Source organism: Alligator mississippiensis, chromosome 5 (assembly GCF_030867095.1).
Source record: "Alligator mississippiensis isolate rAllMis1 chromosome 5, rAllMis1, whole genome shotgun sequence".
NCBI classification, from domain to species: Eukaryota; Metazoa; Chordata; order Crocodylia; family Alligatoridae; genus Alligator; species Alligator mississippiensis.
This window is the reverse complement of record NC_081828.1, coordinates 136,680,206-136,704,621: the sequence shown is the minus strand read 5'-3', so window position 1 is coordinate 136,704,621 and position 24,416 is coordinate 136,680,206. Positions and strand designations below refer to the sequence as shown.

General features: G+C 40.8%; 1 protein-coding gene across 3 annotated transcripts in view; it reads right to left on the bottom strand.

Annotated features, from left to right (window-relative positions):
* Nucleotides 1–515: 515 nt before the first annotated feature.
* EXOSC7 (exosome component 7) overlaps nucleotides 516–24,416 on the bottom strand; it is a 30,952-nt gene continuing 7,051 nt past the window's right edge. Inside the window, exons 4-9 of one of the 3 annotated variants that reach the window (XR_009462562.1) lie at nucleotides 16,714–16,879; nucleotides 12,411–12,481; nucleotides 5,727–5,850; nucleotides 4,331–4,486; nucleotides 2,971–3,257; nucleotides 638–724 (exon numbers count right to left, since the gene is read on the bottom strand). Coding sequence is in view for 1 of the 3 variants with exons in the window: in XM_006276145.4 (XP_006276207.1) it covers nucleotides 620–724; nucleotides 4,331–4,486; nucleotides 5,727–5,850; nucleotides 12,411–12,481; nucleotides 16,714–16,879 (622 nt within the window). In the remaining 2 variants the exon portion in view is untranslated. Of the gene's footprint in view, nucleotides 725–2,970; nucleotides 3,258–4,330; nucleotides 4,487–5,726; nucleotides 5,851–12,410; nucleotides 12,482–16,713; nucleotides 16,880–24,416 lie in introns of all 3 variants that reach the window. The other 2 variants (XR_009462563.1, XM_006276145.4) reach the window with 2 other exon arrangements.

The following is a 24,416-nucleotide window of genomic DNA, read 5'->3' as shown; positions in this document are numbered from 1 at the left end:
TGAAGACGATAGTAGAAGCCACTCTTGCTTCCTTCCAATTTGATGCTTCCTCTGTACACATCAGTAAAAGTAACACAGTGATCTTAATTATGTCTTTGCTATATTTGGTCTAAAGCATGAATTAGGAATTTAATACCATGAGATGTTAATGTTTGAAGCTGACAACCAGACTGAGAATTAATTTGAGATAAAGGATTTTTGATTAGGTTCTTCCTCCTCCTCCCTGGGAGGAGCTATTTGACCAGCAATAAACTGAACTCAAAGTCAATATTGACTTCCATTCTGCATACTATACACCCAGCTGCTGTGTTCTACAGAAAGGGAACATTTGAGTTAACGTGAATCTGGTTTTAGCTATTCTTAAAAGAGATTTAGTCAGACATGCAACTGCAGAAGTTGTTGGTAGAATTTAGTGGTGCATACCAACTATTACTTGGAAGTATCCAATGTTGCTTATTTGCATTTATGTTAATAACATTAAAAAAAATCATCTTATACTGTTGAGGACACATACCTTAAGAAAAAAATATCCTTTAATTCATATGCAAACTGACAAGGCTGTGCTCTCTATGAAAAATACAATTTCTGAACATTTATAAATCAAAGTTGATAAAACAAATCATCCCAGGAATCCAACTTTCGGGCGCGTAGTCCCTAAACTTTCTTCTTTGTCCAAGATCTTCTGTAGGGAAGCATGCAACACCTTGCCGACCTTTTTTCCTGTCTGTAAGATAGGAAAGTCAAGACAAATGAGGCATTTTTTTTTTTTTTTTTTAAATAGGAAGGGAATTTGTATGGAACACTTCCTTCTCTCAGACTTCTCTTAATAATTGTGTACCAGATGTAAGCTGTAAACAGCATATAAGTAAAAGAATTATTAGAGGGTGGAATTCTTAAAGCAACTGTGCATTAAGGCAGTAGCAGTGCTCCCATTCATGAGCTCATCAGTGGACCAATTGTCCAGTATGCTCTGGGTCACTTGGTTGTCTTAAAAGGGGCTAGATTCTGACTGTTGAAGACCAACAAGGGACTATACCTTTGCAAAAGCTTAACATGATAAACCTAGCAGAATCCATTTTTGTGTTAAGTTGCATATTCCCAGCGGAAGAAGAAATATTGGAAGTGTGACAGAGCTGGATCCTCTGTTGGGATAGCCCTGGAAAAGTTTTAGCTGATAGGATCAGGGAGCCATAGCAAAATTGACACCATACCTATTTAGGGGAAAACTGAGCCTATTATTCTCAGGAATTCAGGCCTAGATCAGCCTATTGGTATCACATATGAATTTCTATAACTACAGGCCTGTAAGTCTCAGCACCATGGAAATGTGGACAGACCACAGTGATGCAGGTCCTATGTGTAGGCAGCCCGGCTGTAGAGGTTATGAATCTCTTGCATACAGGAAAACTGTTCTATACCAGATTGTCTGGTTCAAGCTGGGGGATAGAGAGAGTAGTCTGTCTGTAGAGCCACTGGACAAACTTCAAGGCAGAGAGGGTACAGAAGCTGCCGCTATAAAAATCAGGTGTTTTGGACTACTGTTGTATTGGTGTTCAGCAGCCCAGAGAGGAGAATGAAGTATTTTGCTCTTGCTTCTCCTTAAGTGTCTGGTGAAGCCATTTAATCTGGCTTGGTGCCTCTATCCAGCCTTATAATGTTGCCATCTAGGTTATTTCTGCCTGGCTCCTTCGCAGATAACTATAACCCAGCAGGAGGTGTGGCTTCCCAAGACTGCTTTATCATGCTGCTTTCCTCAAGGGATGTACTGGCTGGAATGTCTCTTCACCCCCACGCTGGCAATACTGAGCACTTTTCTGACATGGAGCCAATTCACTAGAGGATATAAGCAGCAAGGAAGAGTTATGAAACTGTTCCATTTGACATCCCATATACTGTGCTTTTGACTTTGATCTTTCTGTTCCCCAAGCAGGCTGCTGTGCTGGGAACAGGACCAACAAGACCTCCACCCACTGAAAACATTCTTCTGCTTTGCTTAAAGGGTTTTTTCTCTTCAGTAAACTACATCATTTTAGACAGGAAATTTCATTTAAAAAGAAGTAAGGGCAGCATGGACTATCGGTTAAGCTTTAACTCTTAGATTGCCACAGGATTCAATACTTCTTATGGCACCACTTGGAGCTTTTGAAAATCTACCCCTAAATCAGTCATATGCCTCACTAAGGCATATTTGAAAATCCCAGTAGGCACCAAAATATAGTTAAAACAAATTCTGACTGTTAGTGCACATCTGTGAAGCCTCTAGAACTTCCATTCAGGTAGGTTAAGAAGAAGCATCTTTTTAGGGGTACACTGATAGAGATTTTGGGGGCCACTACCAATAGCCAATTTTTAAGGAGGCATATCAGCTGATGCTGATCCAATCTGATACACAAACCTGCAGCTTGAAGTGCTGCATGCAGCTGGTTACTGGGGGCGGGGCTGATCAAGGCTGCGGTGGTGACGGAGGAGTGGGGCTGGGGCAGGGCAACAGCTTGTCCGGGGGGTGTGGGAAGGTGGGGGTGGCTCCTATATACCCCGGGAAGGTACTGGAGGAGGGGACAGGGGGGACGTGTGCCCTCAGATCTGTGTGGGGTGGGGCAGGGCAGGGCTCTTCCTGGCAGAGGATAGGCCAGGCTGCGCTCAGGGCAAGTGGCACTGCGAAAAGGGCTGCAGCCACTCCAAAATTCGCCATAGCCTATCTCCCAGCGCTGCCCCCACCCACCCCAAGCGCAGCCCGGACCCAACCCATCCCCCCACCACACGCTAGGACTGGTGCAGCCCACCCTGACCACGTCCCATGCAGATCCGGGGGCACATGCATAACAGGAGCCACCCCCACCCCCTGGATGAGCCGTGGTTCTGTCCTATGCCCTGCCACACCTGGGCAGTGCCTGCCCCAGCCCCACTCCCTCCCTCACCACCGAAGCCTTGATCTGCCTCCCTCCTCCCCTTCCACCACAATTGACTTACCAGCTACATGCAGCTCTCCAAGCTGCCGGGCTGTGCTCCTCGCTGCCTACATGCTGCGCTGCGGCTGCATGTATGCACGGGCATTTATCAGCCAAATTATTGGCCACATCAGGCCAATTTCCAATCCAGTCAATGTTCTTTATATCAGTGCTGATCCAAGATCGGACCAATGTATTGGCGCACCTCTAGTGTCTTTATCTTGTAATTGGTCCACTGAGGCACAGGATGAAGCAAATTCTTTAAGAGCAGGCACTAGCTCAATGGTACGAGTCAAGATTAGTGATCTGCTGGAGACAACAGAGCATATGCATGCCAAGTGTGAAATTTTGGCTCTAGACCAATTGGTTTTAAACTCAGCTCTGATTTCTGCATTCCTTTCTAGGGCTATATTAATACAGATCTGAAGACTTCAGAAGCAATGCCAATATTGAGCTAGAGTGCAAACAAAACATTTAGCTTGTGTATTGAGTCATTTTTGGACGCACTAAGGCCAAGCCCAGGCATAAGATTTCTTACACTAGGAAAAAAAAAAAAAAAGCTTAATTAAAGCTATAACAAAAGGTTTAAAGCAGAATTCCCAAGTCAGCTTCATCTGCAGCTGGCTACCACTGTAGATCCTTTTTACGGGAAAGGAAGAGCAAAAACATTAATAAGAGGAACAATGTATCAAGAGTGAGGCAGTATATGATACTCATTACTACATAAGTTAGTCATGTGAAAAACAAGCTATGCAAAAGAAGAACACGTAAACAGTAATTCACTTATGTGATAACCACTGTAAGTTAAAACGAGTTTTATTTCTTTGAGGTGTAGGCAGATGTAACAATTGTACTGAAAACAAGTGGCACGGATACAAGCCAGACATCCTTAGGATTCTGTAGCCCTACATGTGTAACAAAAAGGTCCAGTTCTGACCTCACTTCCTTCAGGATCAAAACCAGGGCAATTCAGCTCACTTGCATCACACCAGAATGATATAAAAACAGTTGGATAATAGCAGCCCCTGTGTGCTTTGGTGCAACAGCAGCTGCCCCTTCCCTTTTAAAGCAGCTAATATGTACTTTTATCCATACCCTTTGTGTTTCAAAGTGAAATCATCAGGACTGGATCTTGTCCTCTAAAATACCTTAGCTCTTTATAGTACAACTCTCAGAAACAAACCCAGCAATTTGCAGGGCTTCCCCAAAATGGAACTTATTCCTAAACGAATTTCAGATTTTAATGCTGCTCTCTGGGAATCTTTCCCAAGTCACTTTTTGCCCCTAAAACTGTCACTGTTACTTTACTCCTCTATACCCACATGAAAAACTGCAATAAGCTTAAGTTTATAAAAAAAAAGGTTGAAATAAAGCTCTCTTACCTCCATCATCTCAAAGATACTCTCTGGATCAAGACTACCTTTGCCTAGTTTCTTCATACAAGTAAGCAAGCCTTTGCTGGTCACAGAAATAAGCAGGCTAGCCAAAGAGCATGCTTCCTCCTGAAGAGTAGCATCAACCACATGTCTACAACCAATCTGTAAAAAAAAACAATGATGATGAGAGGGTATTCGAATGTGGAGTTCAAGCTCCTTGCTGAATGATGGATTAGAACGTTAGCAGTAACTCCATTTATGAAGACTGATGTTAGTATCACAGTGTGCAGATAAATTCATGAATATTAATACTGCTTTTCTTTATGTACTAAGTCATCAGTTGTTATAGCCCTTATATCTCTCATCAACATGACAGAATGGATGTGCAATACATTTACCTCTTACTATTTTACCAGTCTGATTTAATTCATCCACATAATTTATTTTAAATTTTTAGCCAACCTCATTATTATTGAACCTTCTTGCCATCAAACGTCTCTCTCCTGACTGAGGAACCTTCTCTTAAAGAGAAGTGTGTACTTCAGCTCAGGAATGGCAAGTTTCACTGACAACTTTTCTGTGATTTATGTAACTGACTTATAAACAGGGTTCTGTGTAATGCATGCAAGTCTTTGGATGCTCAAATAAAGAGAAACACTTGATACTACAGAATTGCGATATTTCTGGAATGGCTGGAGAAAGAAGCAAATGATTCAGCATCAGAAAACAAAGCCAAAGAACTGCAACATTTCTCAAGGGCTAATACAGTGAATGCAATTTAGTCTATGGATCAAAATAAATAGTGCTATTGAGAAAGTATGGTAGTCCTTTTTTCCTGTGTTGGGAAAACAAGGAGTTTTTGCAACACAGGAAAAAAGGACTACCACTCCTTTCTCAATAGCGCTATTTTTTAAAACAAGGAGTTTTTCCAACACAGAGCCCTTGCTGGGGAGGAGGAGGGGAGAAGTTAGGTTAAGTCCCTCTACCTCTCTCTTTCTCAGTTTGAGAAATGGCAGTAATAATGCTTACTTATCTTACAAGGTGTTTTGAAGTGAGTCCACATATCTATCTCACTGGCTGACAAAGCGAGCAGCTGATGAACAGTAGTTAAAATCCCTCCAGACATAAAGAAGTGTAATAGCAGTTGCAGATCTTCATTTTACCCCAGTATAGAAAAAGAAATTCGTTTAAAAAAAAAAAAAGTTCTCCTTCAGTCAAAAACCCATAAATATGGAGAAACAAAAACTTCTAAATTATGCACAGATTAGTGTATCTTGCGGCTCTGATAACTAAGAAAGGACAGTTTGTCCTAGCAAAAAATGGTAGGTCAATCCTTGTAACTAAAATCTAGACAGAAGTTGCAGATAAATGAGAAGAAAAGGTTTACAACTTCCAGACTTACTTTGCTTAATGTGATGATGCAGGGTACATTTTCCACGTTAAGTCGAATACAGTCATAAGGGTCATCAGACAGCTCAATTTCTCTTGAACCTTCTTCAATCTCTAGAACACGTACTTTAGGTATCCTATTTGAAATGAAACCATGTGCATAAATCACTGGCAATAACTACTTCCTTTACAAATAAGGAAAATCCTACATATCTAATTAGAAAACAAAGATACTAAGATTTCTCAATATTAAAAATTAGCATGGAAAACATAAAGCTTTTCCATCTGTATTTCTTACTCCAAATATGCCTACAGTTCTGTTAGCAGTGGAAGATCACTTTTAAGTCTCAACTCAGAAGAATGTTTCAGGATTTGTATTACATTAATAATGCTTAAAAAAACCCATACAGAAATTTTGAAATACCTGAGCTACTGTACCTGGGCAGGATTTTTTTTTTTTTTTTGGGGGGGGGGGGGAGCAGCTATCCTTACAGCAGCAGTATTAGTACCAACACAAATCAATTAACATTTAAACTATGATTTACCAATGTTAACTTTTTGGGCGCATATAATTACAGAGCTACACTGCCAAATATGAAGGAAATGGAAACTGATGCAGTGGTGTCCTCCAGACTACAGATAGCAAGTTCTGCTCTGGTTTATAACTCTATCAGGAAGCATCAGGATGAAATTAAGATTCTAATCTGACTTGACTGCTGGTGGTTCATTGTTCTGTGGGTGGCACTAAACCTGTCAAGCATCATGGCAGTTTTATGTTGCCCCTACCGTTTGGGACAGCTGTGATGATAAGCAGATACAAGAGCTAATGTTTTTCAATGAGGGAGGGCTCCAATTGCAGGGATTGACGAAAGAACAGACTAGTAGGGCTTTCTTTCTTCTTTTTTAAAAACAATTCAGTGGCTAAATTGAATAGATCAGTAGAGAGATTCTGATTCTTCAAGGAGGCAAGAGGCTCAACTGTAGTAGAGGCAGAGAAGAGCCAGAGTCCAAAGTAAGCACTCTGGCAGGAGTCCCAGAAACACTCTTTCCCAAAGCTGAGAAACACAGGACTGGACCTCATGCTGAGGTGATGGATTTGGTTGGTTAGGCTCCTACCTTCACATTTTTATCAGTCTCTAGCTGGCAGGTTTTCTACCCCCTAGTAAAGGGAAATATGTGGTTAATTTCTCAATCTCTGGTCTAGATATCTATGAAGTAGAAAAATCACCCAAACATTCAATATTTATTGCTAATAGATCCAGCAACAAAAATCAAGAGGTATCAGTTGGAAGAAGTCTAGAGCATGGAATGGCCTTGCAATGATAAAAACATTACAGAATAGATTCACAACACAATCTAAATCAAAAGAAAGCAATGGATTCTTCCACTATCTTTGGAACAGATTGTACCAACAAGATACAGAGAAGAACTTGTATGTATTTTTTCAAACATTTGTGCATGCATGAAGTAACATACAAGACCTATTTCATGTTATTTAGAACAGGAATTATTTAGGATATTTATTTTAACATGTATGCCATGTTATCACCCTCAAGAATCTCCACCGACTGACTACTGCATGTGCAGAATGTGTAAGTGCTATAGAAATGTTGCAGAACTGTTTTAGCTCCAGGTTACTTATGGTAATGAATACAATCAGAACAATTTTAGTTTGGACTCGGTGACTTAAGAGGCCTCCTTCTAGTGGGACAGTCCCATGTCCCTATATAATTATTCTCAGCATTCAGTATCTTGTCATTCAAGTGAGGGGTCTCATTTACCCTGGTGCTCTACTGAGGACCACTGATGCCAGGAAGCTTGTTGCCATAAAGAGTTGCCATAGCCTGGAAAATGTTTAGTTCTAGGGCATTAAAAAGAAAACCAGTCTTTTATACATCTGTACTTGAAAAATATAAAACATCTCCATGCTTTCCTGGAAAGTTAGAAGCCATGCGGATATTCAAGGCAAAGGCAGCATGTATTTGTATTAATACTTTTGCAGCACAGCATCATGTATAACTAGACTCTGAATGTTAATGTGTGCTTGTGTGTGCATGCTGCAACAGATAACTTAAATATTTTGCCAGGGGCCAGTAAAATAGCTTTGCTTCTGTAACAACAATGTTCATTAGATCAGTCCTAGCATTTTATTTTAAGGTATTTGGCATTTCACATGCAGAAATTTATCATTAAGTACTTTGCAAAGAACTTATCCAGTGTTATGGGAAAGCAAGGCACATTCCCTACATAATACTGACCCAATATAAAATGAAGATTTCATAGACATTAGGGCTGGAAGGGACCTCGGAAGATCATCGAGTCCAGCCCCCTGCCCAAAGGGCAGGAAGTCAGCTGGGGTCATAGGATCCCGGCAAGATAAGCATCCAGTTTCATCTTGAAGGTGTTCAATGAAGGCGCTTGAACCACCTCTGGTGGCAGGCTGTTCCAGACCTTGGGGGCTCGGACAGTAAAGAAATTCTTCCTTATGTCCAGCCTGAAATGATCTTGAAGTAGTTTGTGACCATTCGACCTCGTCATCCCTTGGGGTGCTCTGGTGAACAAACGTTCCCCCAGATACTGGTGGTCACCCCTGATAAACTTGTAGGTGGCCATCAGATCACCCCTGAGCCTGTGCTTTTTCAGGCTAAAGAGCCCCAGGGCTCTCAGCCTGTCATCGTAGGGTCTGCTTCCCTGACCTCTGATCATGCGCGTGGCTCTTCTCTGGACTCTCTCAAGCTTCACATCCTTTTTGAATTGTGGAGCCCAAAACTGGACACAGTACTCCAGCTGCGGCCTCACTAAGGCCGAGTACAGGGGGAGAACGATGTCCCAGGATTTGCTTGAGAAGCATCTATGGATGCAAGCCAGCGTTTTGGTCACTTTACTAGCTGCCGCATCGCATTGCAGGCTCATGTTCATCTTGTGGTCAATGATGACCCCCAAGTCTCTTTCTTCCATAGTGCTAGCCAACATAGCACTGCCGAGCCTATAAGGATGCTGCAGGTTTTTTTCCCCCAAGGTGGAGAACCTTGCATTTATCGGCGTTGAACACCATCAGATTCTCGTCCGCCCACTTGCTGAGCCTGTCCAGGTCAGCCTGGATCACCCGCCTGTCTTCTGGTGTGGATGCTTTGCCCCAAAGTTTGATGTCATCGGCGAACTTGGCCAGTCCGCTTCTGACTCCAGTGTCCACATCATTAATGAAGATGTTGAACAGTATGGGTCCAAGGACAGAACCTTGGGGGACCCCACTGGTCACAGGACACCACGATGAGTGACTTCCATCAATTACTACCCTCTGGGTCCGACCCCGGAGCCAATTTTCCAGCCAGTGGATCGTGGAGAACCCAAGGCGACAATTGGCCAGTTTCTCCAAGAGACGATCATGGGACACCAGATCGAAGGCTTTTTTGAAGTCAAGATATATGACATCAATCTCTTCTCCCTTGTCCAGGTGATAGGTCACCTGGTCGTAGAAGGAAATGAGATTGGTCAAGCAAGACCTACCCGCAACAAACCCGTGCTGGCTATCCTTTAAGATGTTGACGTCAGCCAGTCCATTTAGGATGGCCTCTTTATTAAACTTTTCTAAGATCTTCCCCGGGATAGAAGTCTTCATTTTATTCTTCAGAATAAAATGCAACTCTTTTGAATAGTCTTACATAGAGACTATTTAAAATGTTCTGTAGAATTACATAAGAACAGAGATACAAAAACAACTATTTTTCAGTAAAAAATATTTTAACAGTATTAAAAAGTGAGATGACAAAAAAACGAAGTGGCTATCCATAGGCTGCTCCAAATGACAGGGTATGAAGGAGAAGGTTTCTATAAACAACAGTGGCAAGACTGCTTGCAGAAGATAAAAGCAGTGTTTGACATGCGGAGGGAAGTAAGGAGGTACACACTGGGAAGTATGCTAAATTAAATCCATAGTCATTTTTTTACATCATTATGAAATAAATATGAAACTGGAAGCAATACTTGAAGATGTCAATGGCAGGTTGTTTCTTTATACGTGCAAGAGGGAAAGTTAAAACCTCTCTACGTGCTAGAATTTCAAGAGCTAGGATTTGGAAAGCCACTATGCAACAGTTCTCAAGCTTATCAGACTTGAGGTATCTCTTATTAAACTCAAGGCATCCTTTGGAAAATGCCAGGTCTTAATTTTCACTTTTTTTTTTTTTTGTAGTCAAATAAAATAAGAGATCAATTCTTTTGTTACAAAAATCTCAGAAAGACCACAACAGGTCAGAAGTTTTTAACACTATGGATTCCTATTAGGAATCTCCAGGATCATCTTGTGAATCATGTGTAGGTGTTTGCACCTGGTAGCACCCTTAAAAGGATCTCACAGTACCACTGTGGGCCACGACACTTTGGTTGAGACTAGAAGAAGGAACAGACAAGAGGAGATGAAGACAAGAGGAGAGAAGCCAAGACAAGAGAGAGTCAAGACAAGAGGAGATGAAGCCAGTAGGTCAATAAATGTGTGCTTAACCTGGGCACATATTTTGATTAATGTATGTACTTGTGTTGGATACAATGGTGTCATTTTGAAAGAACAGATCATTTAGGTCCAATGACACTTACACAAACCCCCTGAATTCTCCATTATGGATTCCTTCCAGCCTCAAGCACAGAGCTGGCAGAGCTCTCATAGAAACCAGAGTTTGTTTTTAAGGATGAAGATACTGTTCTACATGGGTTAAGTAGGCATTTGAGTACCAAAAAAACCTTCTGCAGCTAGAACTTCACTTTAGATTCCATGTTTTAGTCAAAAGCAGCTCTTTTTAAAGATTGGCATGTAAACCTTAAGACTGGTATATAAAGCTCTGAAAACATTTATAATAAAATTTGGTTATAAGTGAATTGGTAAGGAAGCAGTATTGCTCTAATGAGATTTTGAAAAAGAGAAGTTGATAGAAGACTCAGGCTCAGAGCAGTTAAATTTGAGCTGTCTGAGACTGACATATTATTTTAAAACTAGCCTTTCTAAAAACTAAACATGACCAAAATGACTTTTTTCTGGGAGTAAGTATCCATCACAGGCAGCTTTCTGGTAGTCTATAAAGCCATCTTCTGAAAAAACTGAGACAATGGAAAAAGGGTAGAGGCTGAACAGCCTTTCAGTTCTGAAGGCCAGAGATTAAATAAATTAAAGAATTTGGTGGTCTCTTCATATACTCTATAGCTAAAGTTCTTCTTATTTCATACGTAAGCACTATACTGGAAGACTTACTGTAATTCTTCCAAGTACATTTTTTTTTACATAATGTTGTTTTTGTTTTGTTTTCATACTTTCCTCTAAGTTATTCAGTTAAAATAGGAAAAAGTCTGGGCAGACCATAAATAAAGCATAGAATCATGTACCAGAGCAGACTCTTGTATCAGGCAATTTCTCATAAAAACTTCTGCCATAACTTTTCCCTTTGGAGAATTCTCACATCTGTGGCAACTGCCCAAAGTGCAAGAACAAATCTTTAATCTATTCCACATTACGAAATGCTCTACCCATTAAAACAATGAGGGGATGATTAAATCACAGGAGTTACAATCTCTATCTCAATCTCTTTTTGCTTACATGTGAACAAGCCTTTTAATAACCTGGTACACAGTGTGCATCTTCAAAGCCACACTTTTTCTTCTATGTTGTTTTTCATCTATATGGCAGCAAGCTGATCTCAAAATTAACTCCACTGATTTCAGTAGAGCTACAATACACTGCTGTGTGGCATTTTGAAATTGGCTTTAGCCCCCCTGTGCCTGCAACACAAGCTTCAGTTTTTGGAGAACTCTTCCTGAAGTTTCATTCTGCTGTGGAGATCCCCCAGAAGAAAGGACTGCTGACAAGTAAACTAGAAGTGTTAGATTTAGATTTCTGAGGTGGTTTTTCCCCTGCCTGCTCAAAGAACTTAACCATTATTGTACTAACTTACAACTAAGCACAGGTCTGCATAGCTAAATGTATACCATCAGCATGGGAGTTGGCAGCCACTTGCAAACAGATCAAGAAGTGGTACCCTTCTGCTCCAAACTCTGCTTCCCATGAAGATCCCTTCCATGTGCAGCGTGAGTCAGCAATGCAAAACTGACAGTCTTGCTAGGACAGCATGGCATGTGAACAACAATTTGCTGTGCTCTGTTTGTCCCAACAGCTGTTTCTCTAAGTAATTTTATAAAGAACTACAAACCATGGTTTGCACGTGTTAACAAAAAACTAAAATACTTTTGCTTAAAAAAGGACTAAATTTAGAAGTAGTCACGGGTGGACAGGTCCATACATGGAGAGACTTAAATTTTCAGGGGTGAACACTTCCAGTTTCCATCAGTTTTCAGTACTTCTGAAAAAAAAAATCAGGCTATGAAGTCTCATCAGGCAAACAATCAGAGCAAACTTTTTCTGGATATGTCTATCTTTGTAAGGGAGTGACCAGACAACACAAAAATTGCCATGCTCCATTTCTAAGCTTTGACAGAAAGTGCCTTCAGCATGAAGTAGAACACCTACTCACTAGAAATTAGACTGAAATCACAGGTTTCTTTCACTTGCCTGTCAATGAACTGCACTGTGTCTGAATAAAAAGTTGCCCAAGAGATTATTCCCTTCCCTTAATATTTTAAGATTAAACAAAAAAGGTCTCATCTCCAATTAGATATTTACCTTTGCCCCCAAAACTCAAGATCTGTGCCTTACCTTGTATTGAAAAGAGCTGCCTTCACTGCAACAGAGATTGCATCAAAGAGATTTCCACCACATTCCAGTAACTGAGGTAAGAAGAGACAAAAAACAGCCTTTAAGATCAATCAAAATAATACCTGAGAAGTTCTGGCATTGAAACATTAAAATATTGTTTTACTTAGGCCTCCTCTACAGCTAAGATTGAAGTTTAAAATGAAATGCATGCAGCACAGTGGTTTCAAGATGCAGTGGTAAAGATAATTTTCATATGCTACCCACTACAGCTGATGGAAAGGTATCACAGGAACAGGTGGTGAAAAATTAAATTTTCTAAAATGTGCAATTCAGAAAAACTTTCAGCTAGCTGTAGCTACGGCAACATTTAAAAATAAACCCAAAATAAAATAATTGCAACACTCATTCTTAACAGATGTCATGGAAAAAAGTTCACTAAAAAGGAATAAATGAAAAAAATCTTATTTAGAAGGATATTGTAATGAGCAAGGATTTAAGTTAAACAACAGCCAGGTCATTTTTTTACTGCTGTAAAAGCACAGGGATGAGGTCATAATTTAAATAAAAGGTCACAGTTTAAATAAAACCTTAATCCAAAGTCCATTCATTGAATTCAATATGCAGACTGAATGACTTCAATGTGTTTTGGATCAGACCCTCAAAGGAAAGGATGGCCTACATGTTTTCTATCAGTAACTGAAATAAGAGAGAGACGAGGCATACACAAAGAGAACCTGTGCAGAATACTACACGTATTCCAGTTTTCTTGTTGCTCTAACTCCCCCATTTCTGTAGATGACAGAAGTCACTGTAAAAAAAAGCATCTGGTAGCAAAGTGTGACTTCTGCAGACTACATTTTCTACTCTGAATTGTCAGCTTTCTTCTGTAAAGATCTAACCACTTGCCTCCCTACCTTAACAAGCAGTACACGTGCTTTTCAATTATTTCAGCTCATGTGCAAAATTTTGATGTATGGACAATTTAATCCGCTTAAAAAAAAGTCCCACAATGAATTAACTAAGTTAATTAAAATGTAACTAGGATTATATTTTGGATAGAGAGGTGATGAAAAAACACAAATATCTTTGGATAAAAAGAGATGTGATCAGTGCCGGATTTAGGCACAAGCTAAGTAAGCTACAGCTTTGGGCCTCACGTTATGAGGGGCCTCTAAATACAAAAAAAACGCCAGTAAAACTTCACAAATCTGGCATGCTTGGGACCAAGCATGTGCTAGAAATTTGAAAATGCTGGGGAGGGATGGGAGGTAGCAGCGGCCAGTGCTGGAGCACCAGCTGCACGCAGAGCAGTGGCGCTGGGTGCTTAATGGAGGCAGCAGCAGCCGCGTGCAAGCTTCCCCCCTCTATTTCTGGGCCAGCATGGGGGAAAACACAGGATTTTTTTGGTAATGCTATGGGGCCTCTTAAATTTGACATAGCTTAGGGTCCCAGCATGTCATAATCTGGCCCTGGATGTGATCATATTATTTGCATGTAACAGCTACTGGATACAGACAGGTTAATCAGATATTTTCAGCACTTACTGGATTTTGCTGGTTAAATGCAATTAAGGGGCAATATCTTTATTTAAGTACAATAACGGAACGTGCCTGCGCTGTTGCTAAAGTTATATTCAGACTTCTGTTGTAAACCCTTATTTGTATTGCAGTGGCACCTACAAGCTAGGGACCCAGTGTGCTAGACTCAATACAATTCGTGCCTAAACAAACGAGCCACCTTTTCTAGGATGAAACGGTCTATGCTGGGCAAAGTTAGGTTTAAAGAACACCTCTTCAGCTGTCTGAGTTGCAGAAAGGAAAAATAAGTTAAGAGAATTGTGCCCATCTTCTTAAACTGCACACTTTTAGCTCATCAGTAATTCAAAAGAGTGTGGGGGAAAGAGCCAAACCTGTTCATTATTCTTGGAGGAAATTTTTCTTTGCCAAGACTGAAAAATATTTTAGAATAGACACTCAAAGTGAACAAAAAACCCTGCCTATTGATTTTCATCAGGGAATTGCTAAGACTTCAGTGGCACCTAATGGATTCTCCCCGTGTGCACTATGGTGGGAAGACTGTAAAGTTCTCCTTCTTCCAGCACATGGTGCTGGGACAATCTGACAGAGCTTATAGCCTTCTTAATGGAAATACACAGTAAAAATGCTTTTAGGACATTTAATATCAAATACAGAAGAAAAATGTGCATGCAAAAAATTGCAGCTCTGTGATTCAGACCATGCTCACGCTCTATACTGCTCTTTTAAAATTCCTTTTTTTTTCCCCAATAAAGAGCAACAATCATTTCCTCTGAAAACACCAATGTGCATCCAACACGTTAGCTGAGAACCCTGGGGCAGGAGAGGGTTGCATGTGAATTTGAAGTCTGTATAGGTAAGAGCTACTTTCCCTGCAGTCCATTAAACATTTGCAGTGGGACTGTATAGCTGTTAAGACAAGTGTCAAACTAATGCTGTTGGTCACTAGCAAAAATATTTTATACAGTGTCTGTTTTTCCTATCGTATATATGACTATCCATAAACATCTCAAAGATAAATCTTCTCTCTTTCTAAGGCTGCAATTAGGGAATTCTACTTTTAAAAAGGAGCTGAATTCTGCTAACTGTCCACAAGGTCACAGAAGTAAATAAATAGTGAGGAGAAATGAACAAAGAATTCACTGGTATCAGAGAGATCTTTCAGAACAAGCTACTTTGGAAACAGCCGTGCTATATTCACTCTGATGCAAGAATTTTGCATTTTTAAACCTTTAAATGGAACTTTAATCAAGTCTATTCTCCCCTCAATTTACTGTGCAACTGTAACACTAAAAAGGAGCTATTTTTATGCACTGAGAAGGCAAAAAATGCAGTCCAAAGAGTTCTCTCACTAAATTTGTTCAGGATTATTCAGAAGCAAAAAGAAAAAGGTCTACTTTTTAATATTAACCTGGATGTGATGTGCATTTCCACTATACTGTACCTCTAATGCAATACTTAAGTATACTATCTGAGCCCCTGGCTCCAGTACAATAGTAGGAAGAGTTACAGATGTCTTTAAAGACCAGACTTTCATCCTTACTAACCCTTTGAATATTCCTTGTGTTACTGTTTAGATTAGAAGACAAACTTTGATTCACTAGGACAATTTCCAAGTGATTGAAAGGCATGAACCTGACTGTGTAAATGACTGAGACTGTGTAAAAAGAGAACAGCTACAAGGAAATAAACTTAATCAATATAAATTTGGAAAAGAACCAACCCTCCCCCACAAAACACACCTATAGCTAGCATTATTCTATCATATATTAGGTATACAGAATTAGTGAGAGGGCACACTTTATGATGTCATAATGTACTTTTCAAGCAAGAAGCATCTTGCTTGCAATATTTGAACCTAAAATGAAATTCTAAAAGTTATTTACTGACTTCATGGAAATATGCACAGTACTTAATATTCTGCAGCTCTGTTCATAATTACAAAATAATTGAAGTTTCTTGTGCTATTCCTCAGAACCAAAATTACCATTTCTATTAAATTATTTTAGGCTCTGATAAGCAGGCTGCTGCGACTATGAAATGTCACTATGTTTGATCATTCTGTACAGCAAGGTAAGTCACAGTATGCACCATGCCTACTACAATCAGACTAATGCCTTTTTAAAAGAACATAATGGGTTTGCATTTTACATTCATTTATTTGTTTAGGCCTCTTCTCAGTTTGAGTGTTCTCATTTTCTAAAAATATTACACTTGGTTTTGATAAGAATATTAATACTCACTGAGCTTTGCACAGTTTAAAGACTTTACAAATGTTGCCAGATCTAGATTAAGAAAAACTCCTTGAGATATTTATCAGTTACACATTTGACAAATACAGAAGTGGCAGCTCAGGTTTCCTCACTCTCAGACCCATACCCAAGTATCTCTCTCAGAGAGCTTTAAACATGCTATTGCCATTAGCGACTCATTAAGGTAACATCAAAACACAGACAAAATTTTGTTTCCATTATTAGTCACTTGCCCTATACCCATGCAATTAGTAAAAGCTACTCTTTGTACAGAAAAGCCAAAAAACAAACCAAAGCCAATCATCTTCTTGAAATTTCTTTTTTATTCTATTTCAGGTATCTAGCAGCAATGATAGCGTTAAGAAACACCCCCCCACCCCATACACACACAGCATTATAGCAAGGTGCAGACATTCTGTGCTATTTAAGAGAACACTGACTTTTATATAACATGCACACTAACATTCCCTGGACCAGTGTCTTGAACTTCATTCACTCTCCTTTTGCTTTACTTACCAAGACATCAACATACAGAATCCAACAGTGATCTCTGGGGTTAATACAAAGCGATTTTAGATCTATGCTGCTGTCATTAATAAATATTCTGTACAATGTATTTGCTATTTCTGTACCCAGCTCTTCTCCTCCCCGGCCTTCAAATTCAGGAGTAGCATTTGCTGAACTGGAGTGGGAAGGAAAAAAAAAAAGGGGGGGGTGGGGGGAAGAAGAAAGAAAAAATAAAATATTTTCCATTTTTAAACCAAGAAACTCTGCAAATTCAATTCTTCTAATTGAAGAAACTCAAAGCATTTCCTGACTGTTAAACCCCACAATATCTGATAATAATAATACCTGTGAAGAAGGCACTTCATAAAGTGTGGAAAGGAAACAGAGGAAGTATAAATAGATTTCTTCATAACACAGAAAATTAGTTTCGAGGCCTTTCAGAGAGCGTAGGAGTCTTGATTCCCAGTAGCTTCCACACTATAGCTTATAGTTCCTTGCCTTTCTGGAAAAACATTTCTTTAGAACTATAACATACAATTATCTTTGCCCTTTCAAATAACACTGAAAAAACTGCAATAATTTTCAAATGAATAACAATATAGCCTGTTAGAGCTGAATGTTAAATTAATGAGACAAAAGTGCGGGTGAGAAAAGGAAGAAGTGACAATATGACGAGCAGAAGAGGTGCGTTTTTAGAATGGCATGACTGCATGACCTTAATTGGCAAGTTCTTTACTGGAGACTCTGCTACCAAGTTGCTTATAGAAGACAGCATCTCATTATCCTCAGCAGCTTATGGCAAGCACCAATTAAAGAACATTGTTTTACAAAATGGATTTGGCAAACACATACATCCTTGGCTTTCTTAATTCCAAAATAACAACTTTTTGCTGATGGCAGCCATGAAGGAAGGCTTTGGATGCCTGGGGTCTTACATATTGCTAAAAACAGAATTCTAACAAAGCAAGACAGTGCACTTATACAAATTCCTCCAACTCCTGGGGAAATAGTATGAAATGTCCAAACAAGAAAACTAAGAAACAAGCAAGTGCTTTAAGCTTTGTCTTGATTGTACTGTAGTATACAGAAAAGACAAAGCATTCCCAAGCTGTGCACCGTTGGAAGAAACTGCACCTTTTCTCTCACTCTTCCAGACTTCTCTACTCTGACAAACCTGAATTCTGGTTACAGGACAACGAAGAGCAGAGAGTTCCTCAAGACTAATTTAATTTTTGAAAGTAACAGGAAAATATTGAAGTGAATTTGCTAGACAATCAAGAATACAGATTTCTTGTTTGCATTTTTATTTTAATTGTGAGATCAGCCATCAGCTTTCACCCATACCACCATCACATGAATGCAAGTACCTAGTAGGAAGACAAATACTTTACTTAAGGACAATACTTTACTTACAAGAACTTTACTTAAGACAAATACTTACTTGACTTATAACCTAAACCACAGTTCCCCGTACCTGTGGGTTTACAGCCAACCGTAACAAAGCTAGGCACTCACGTATTCCCCTTTATTTCAGCCGCCATTTCCTCCCACCAGTGGTAGAGAGGGGAAGCAGTGGCAGGAGAAGTGTAGGTGGCAGCTGAAGTAGGGGTCACAAGAGTGGCTGAAATAGGGGGATATGGCCAAGTGCCACCATGATTTGCAATGTCCTCCCTTGTACCTTTCATGCCCCACTCTCCACCCCCTAAGCCCCCGGAAGGATACTCCCCCCACAGTTTGGAAAAGGCTAACCTAAACTAATCATATAAACCACTGTAAGATGAATGTCAAGTCCTTGAAATTCTTCCCTGTTATACTGTCAACCAAGTATTTGCTTCTATAAAAAAAGGTACCTGGAACACTTATTGCACTGTATGCAAGTGAATTTGGTCTTTGTAGCGGTAGCTGTGGTGAAAAATCTGCCTAGGTTAATCCAGATTACTTTTAGTCAGTCTTCAGCAGGATGCTGCACTCATTTGTAGATGCATAATCTTATTACATTGTGGTAATAAATGAACAACCTATGATCCCATCTAATGGAAATATAATGCAATTGTAAAGAGCCTAATTTTCAGTATTACTAAAACACACAACAACTAAGGGTTCAATTCAGCAAACTTCTGCAGATGGGTAGACCCTAGAAATCAACAGGCTTACTCATATGGATAAAGTGTATATAGACAACCATTTGAAGAATCGAGCCCTAATTTTCTTTACTGGAACTCATGCAACTCAACATCAAATCAATACTGAATTTTACTTGAACAATGGGAGTTTTGCCCAAGGAAGGAACAAGATGAAGTATCTGATCAGGATAACTGCCTCAATGAATTTTACTATATCTTAGTCATATTATTTTGATGCATTAGTCATTTACAATCAAAAAGGAAAGAAGGAAAAAAAGATCAGTTATGGATGGGATAACAGATTTCAAATACGTGGTAAACACTGCCACCCTTAGGGCACCAAATATCCTAACAGTTTGGTACAGACACATTTACACTTGGTTGTTTGAAATATTTTGCCAGTTATACCAATATCATGAAAAAGGACAGGTGCCTTGTTTGGGGCACGCACAGAGGTCCTGTCATTGCTAAAGAAAATGTGACACCTACACAGAATATAATTTTGGAGTCTTTATTTCTTTAAAAAAAAAAAAAATCCTCTCTGCCACAAGCACCAATCAAAACTCTTACTAAAGGATCTAATATACAGAAGCCACCACCACAGACCATCTCTCCAGATCAGTCCCTCTGAGGTTATCACACCCAGCGTTTCTTCTTGAATAGTTCAGCACCCCCTGTCATCCCCATTCCCCTTTAGCCCTCTCCAAGCATCAGGCCTAAACAATCAAAACCATTACAGTTTTTGGATTTTTTAAAAATGAAAGATGCATCATTCCTGAAAGTAACTGCATATATAACTGAGATGAACTAGTATATCATTTTACTCAAGTTGGACAATTAACTTTCAATGAATTGTCTCTGATAAATTGCAAACTAGGTTTGTAAATCTAGTGCAGCTTAAAGGCTCACCAAAACAAACATATTACTGAGTCAAGAAATGTCGAGCTGGTGTTGAAGGAACGTCATGTCTGTTCCCATAACACAGCCTCATTACATAATTCTATAAAGCTGTACTTCCTGCAGTATTTAAGGATATCTGATTACCTGATCACATTATGTATATAAGTGAATTTTATGCACCTCCCTGAATCCAAAGACAGACAGAATTGCTTGAAATATAATGCCCCCAGTAAGAAGACCTGTTATTTATTTTCATTGCTGATATGCATTGGTCCAATTTGCAAACACCACCCAGAAAGTTTTCCTAGTGTAGTGCATGCCTCCCATTTTGCAAAGTGACTGTAGGCTCCTAAAAGATGTGTTAAGCCTAAAAGGCTTCTGGGAGAGTGGAGCCTGCTTTTTGCTGCTGTTCTTGCAAAAGCAGTAACCTTTAAGTAACCCTCTTAGGATATGAAACAAAGACAAAGCTAACTGTTTGACTATAGGCAGCATTGAGTACTAAACAGACAAAATACACCTGGACCTATCCACATTAAGGCAGAGAAAGGAAAACATACATAGAACAAGTTGTATCACAGTTCAGACTGATCACAGATTAACATGATGTTATAAGTTAAGGTCATGATGGGGACCACATGGAGGTCTAGACTGGCTACAAAAAGAAGGAAATATCTATATTTGAAATAGAACAAGTCTGAGCTGACCACAATGGACCCCCTTTGTAATCTGAAAATAATCTTCATATGATTGTTACAAGCTTGATAACTTGCTGATTATTCAGAAGAACAGGTGAGATGAGGGAAAAATAGGAACCGAAAGGAGACAAGCATAAAACATGTGGAGATTGGATATGGACAAGGATCAGCAACTGAAGAGGTGGTGGAATTCGACTGGATGACAGCAAACAAAGGAACTGTGAGGTATAAAATAGAAGGTTGCATGAAAAGTAATTGGGGTATGCAACACTGAAGACACCACTGTGCAGATGCACAGAAGCCCCCTTGCCTGATGACTAAGCCTGGCTAGCAACGTTGCCAAAACTACTCATCCTATATGTAATGTATCTGATTATTTTATTTTGCTTTGTTTATTATCTGTCAATAAATCAGTGTATCCTGTATGACTGGAATGGTCTGAAGTCTTGCTTACTGTTACTGCTCGAGCCACCTCAAATCTACCTGCAGTTGAGGTGTAACACTAACATATGTACAGGTATCATGAAATGTTTACCTGCTCTAGGCTCCAGTTTATCCCTCCAGATAAACTCCTTTTATAGATAAAAGTGCCAAAAAGCAAATCACAATAAAGTACTTGTCTGCTCTCAAGCAGTAGCAGCTCATACTCATTTAGCTCCATATCTCCATGAAAAGTCCAGTTCACTATGCCAAATATCATAGCTTTTTTTCTCTCTGTACCAAGTTCTTTTTTCTCTATAAAATCACCTCATACCTGGTCATTTATATTCTTAATTTCTGACCTTAAAACAGGTCAAACGAGGACCCCACAGTGAGGGAGGAGTGGGGCTGGGGCAGGGGCTGAGGCAAATGCTGCCCAACTGCAGCTTGTCCAGGGGGCACAGACAGCTCCCACTGCTGTGTGCCACTCATCTGGGAGGGCATGGGGGAGGCATGCCCCTGGATCTGTGTGGAGCTCTTCCTGGCCCACCCTGCCCCAATCTGGGGGGCATGCCCCCCCTCCCATGCCCTCCTGGACAAGCAATGGGAGCAGTGTTGGGAGCCGCTAGACAAGCAGGCAAGCACCGGACCAGCAGCTCCTGCACAAGCAGCACAGTGTGGGGAGCCTCCCCACCACGCCCCCTGGATTAGCTGCGGCTCCATCCCACACCCGCCCCACCCCAGCTGGGCAGCCCCAGCCCCAGTCCCAGCCCCACTCCTCCCTCACTGCAGGAGCCTTAATCTGCCCACCCCCACTTCCCTCCCCCTTCCCCTTCTACCACACCAGACTTACCAGCTGCATGCAGCTCTCCAAGCTGCTGGGCTGGTATTGGAAATTGGATCAGTATCCGATGGCGAGATGGTATCAGAATATAATATGCCTGCTTAAAAATTGGCTATCAGTATCAGCCCCAAAAATCTCTATCAGTGCACCCCTATTTAAAGGATATGCTTATGATGTAGAGCAACATTCCAGCTCGAGAGATCTTGGGCCCTCACTTTACACTCACCCCATACTGGAGGAGACATGACTGTTGTGCAGGCCATGAACTTGCTTTTGTGAACAAACAGAACAAATCCCAACATCAACTGCCAATGGACCCCAAACAGTGTGCTACAAGTAATAGCACTCACTGTAAGCTGAAAGGGGTCATATGCCCCTCTCAGTATAGAAGCTAAGAAAAGTGTAGTCAACAGAACAAAGGGTGGAGAGAAATAGGATTTTCTAGACAGAAGGTGGTTCATCTGGAAGCCTAGGACTGTTCCAATAGTGTAAGGAAGCCAAGAAGTTTTAGAAAGTAAGTGCTTGAAGGACAGCATAAGAGCACCAAGGGAAAAAGAATTCTTAATTTGAACAAATAAAATCTTAAACCTCATATTTCAACAATGAAGACCATGTTGTTAAATTATGTACAATTACTACCATCTAGTGGCAGCCTGAAAAACCCCCACTGTAAGTACAGAGCATGAGCAGACACTAGATGTTGCATTTGCTCCAGGACTAGTTGTGACCTAGTGACTAGTTGAACCGGAGGTGGTTCAAGCGCCTACACTGAACACCTTCAAGAGCAAACTGGATGCTCATCTTGCTGGGATCCTATGAACCCGGCTGACGTCCTGCCCTTTGGGCAGGGGGCTGGACTCGATGATCTTCTGAGGTCCCTTCCAGCCCTAATGTCTATGAAGTCTATGAAGACCTGTGTCTGTCCTAGAGCAGAAAAGTTGTGGGACTGTCATGTCCACATGCCAACCCTCTGACAGGGGCTCAGTGACTGGCTGAATGCACTGCTGCTTTTTTGCCACTGATGCAATCCCAGGACATCCAATGAGACACATTTTGCAATCTCCCAGGACAAACTGTTAGTGGAGCTTAACTCTCAAACCTTTTCAGGGTCTGTCCCAGAACAACAGAAAGGAATGTCTGGATGATCACAATTTGTCCCAGGAAAAAATGGATTCTCCTGAGACAAATATTGTATTTGTTCAAAGCCTAGAGTTACAACTGCATGTATAAAAGTACCAGCATCGCCATTTTTTAACTATACTTCACTTCAGAGAGAACAAACAACTTGTCTCAAAATAACAAGAACAACAAAACCTCCAAAAAGTTATTTTAGAAAACCTTCTTGAACCTAAGAAGGGAGCAAAGGCTCCCCTTGATGACAAAAGCATTCTCAAACCAACTTCAGTTTTCCCAAGTACAGGCTGTAGCCATCACACTTTTATCTTGAAGGGAAACTCACCATTTATATAGGTCAGTGGTATTCAACCTTTTTGGCTAGTGGGCTGGATGGGCAGTGCCCATTCCCTCTACAGGGCAGATCCCGTGGGGCCGCCATCTGGACAAACACCAAACAGCCATGTGGTGGAAGGTGCTGTGACTTGGCCTCATCCAGCCCCACAGAAAGAGGGGACATGGCTTGCCCCATGGGAGGAAGGGAGCATGACCTAGCCCCAACCAGGCTGGGCAGATGGAAGGGGGCTGAGCCCAGCCCTGTGGAGAGGGGACGGAGTGGGGCCTGGCCCATATGGACAAGTGAGTGCAGGCTAGCCCCAACCCGGCAGCCTGGAGGGAAAGGGGCCATGGCTTGGCTCCAATCTGGCCATATGGGGGAAGGGTTATGGCCCAGCTCTGACCCATCCCATGGGGCTTGGCATTTTGGCAGTAGGGAGGGATGGCAGCACTGGCACTGTTCCTTCATTGCCAGATTTCCCAAACCATTTGGAGCCCTGCAGGCTGGATTCTAAGGCTTGGCAAGCCCCATTTGGCCTGTGGGCCAGAGGCTGAGTACCCACTATAGGTAATCAGTTAAGACTGTTAGGTCAGGAACAGGTTCTCTAATGACAACATCCATTCACACACAGCTGTTTGCCTCTCTCTCACCACCCCCTGCCATGAAGTGAGATAGATGACAACTACAAAATACAACCTAAAATTAAGATAATTTAACAAGCATTTGAGAATGTGTAATATTAGTTTCTGATGAAAACAGAACACCAGTTCATTTTCTTGGTCCCTCAAGGCACTTGTTTTAGCTAATGGGCATACCTCCAAACTGACAAGCAGCACCTGATATTATTTGTTCACTAACCCAAAAGGACCCTGGCTAGCAGCCAATTTCACTGAACATTATTGAGCCAGGGAGAAGGATGTAGCAATTTTCAGCCTTGGGCTTTTTTCATTTAGTATTGGTCAGGACTAGCCCCAAAAGACAAAGCAAGTGCGATTGAGGACACTTCATATGCAAGTCTTGAAACTGACAGGCCAGACCTCTCCGGTAAATGGAGCATATGGAAAAAAGAAATACTGCTAATTAAATATTCTTTTAGCAGCTACTGCAGAATAACTATCAATTTTTATACTGATTTACACTGCTAAAAATACAGGGCTCTGATCTTACTTGGCATACTGCAAGCTGGATAATGAGCTTTAGTTGTGAGAGAAGTGAAAGATGCAAATAATGTGGTGCCTATGGACAACAGGATCAAAAAAAAAAAATCCAACCCCCCTCCC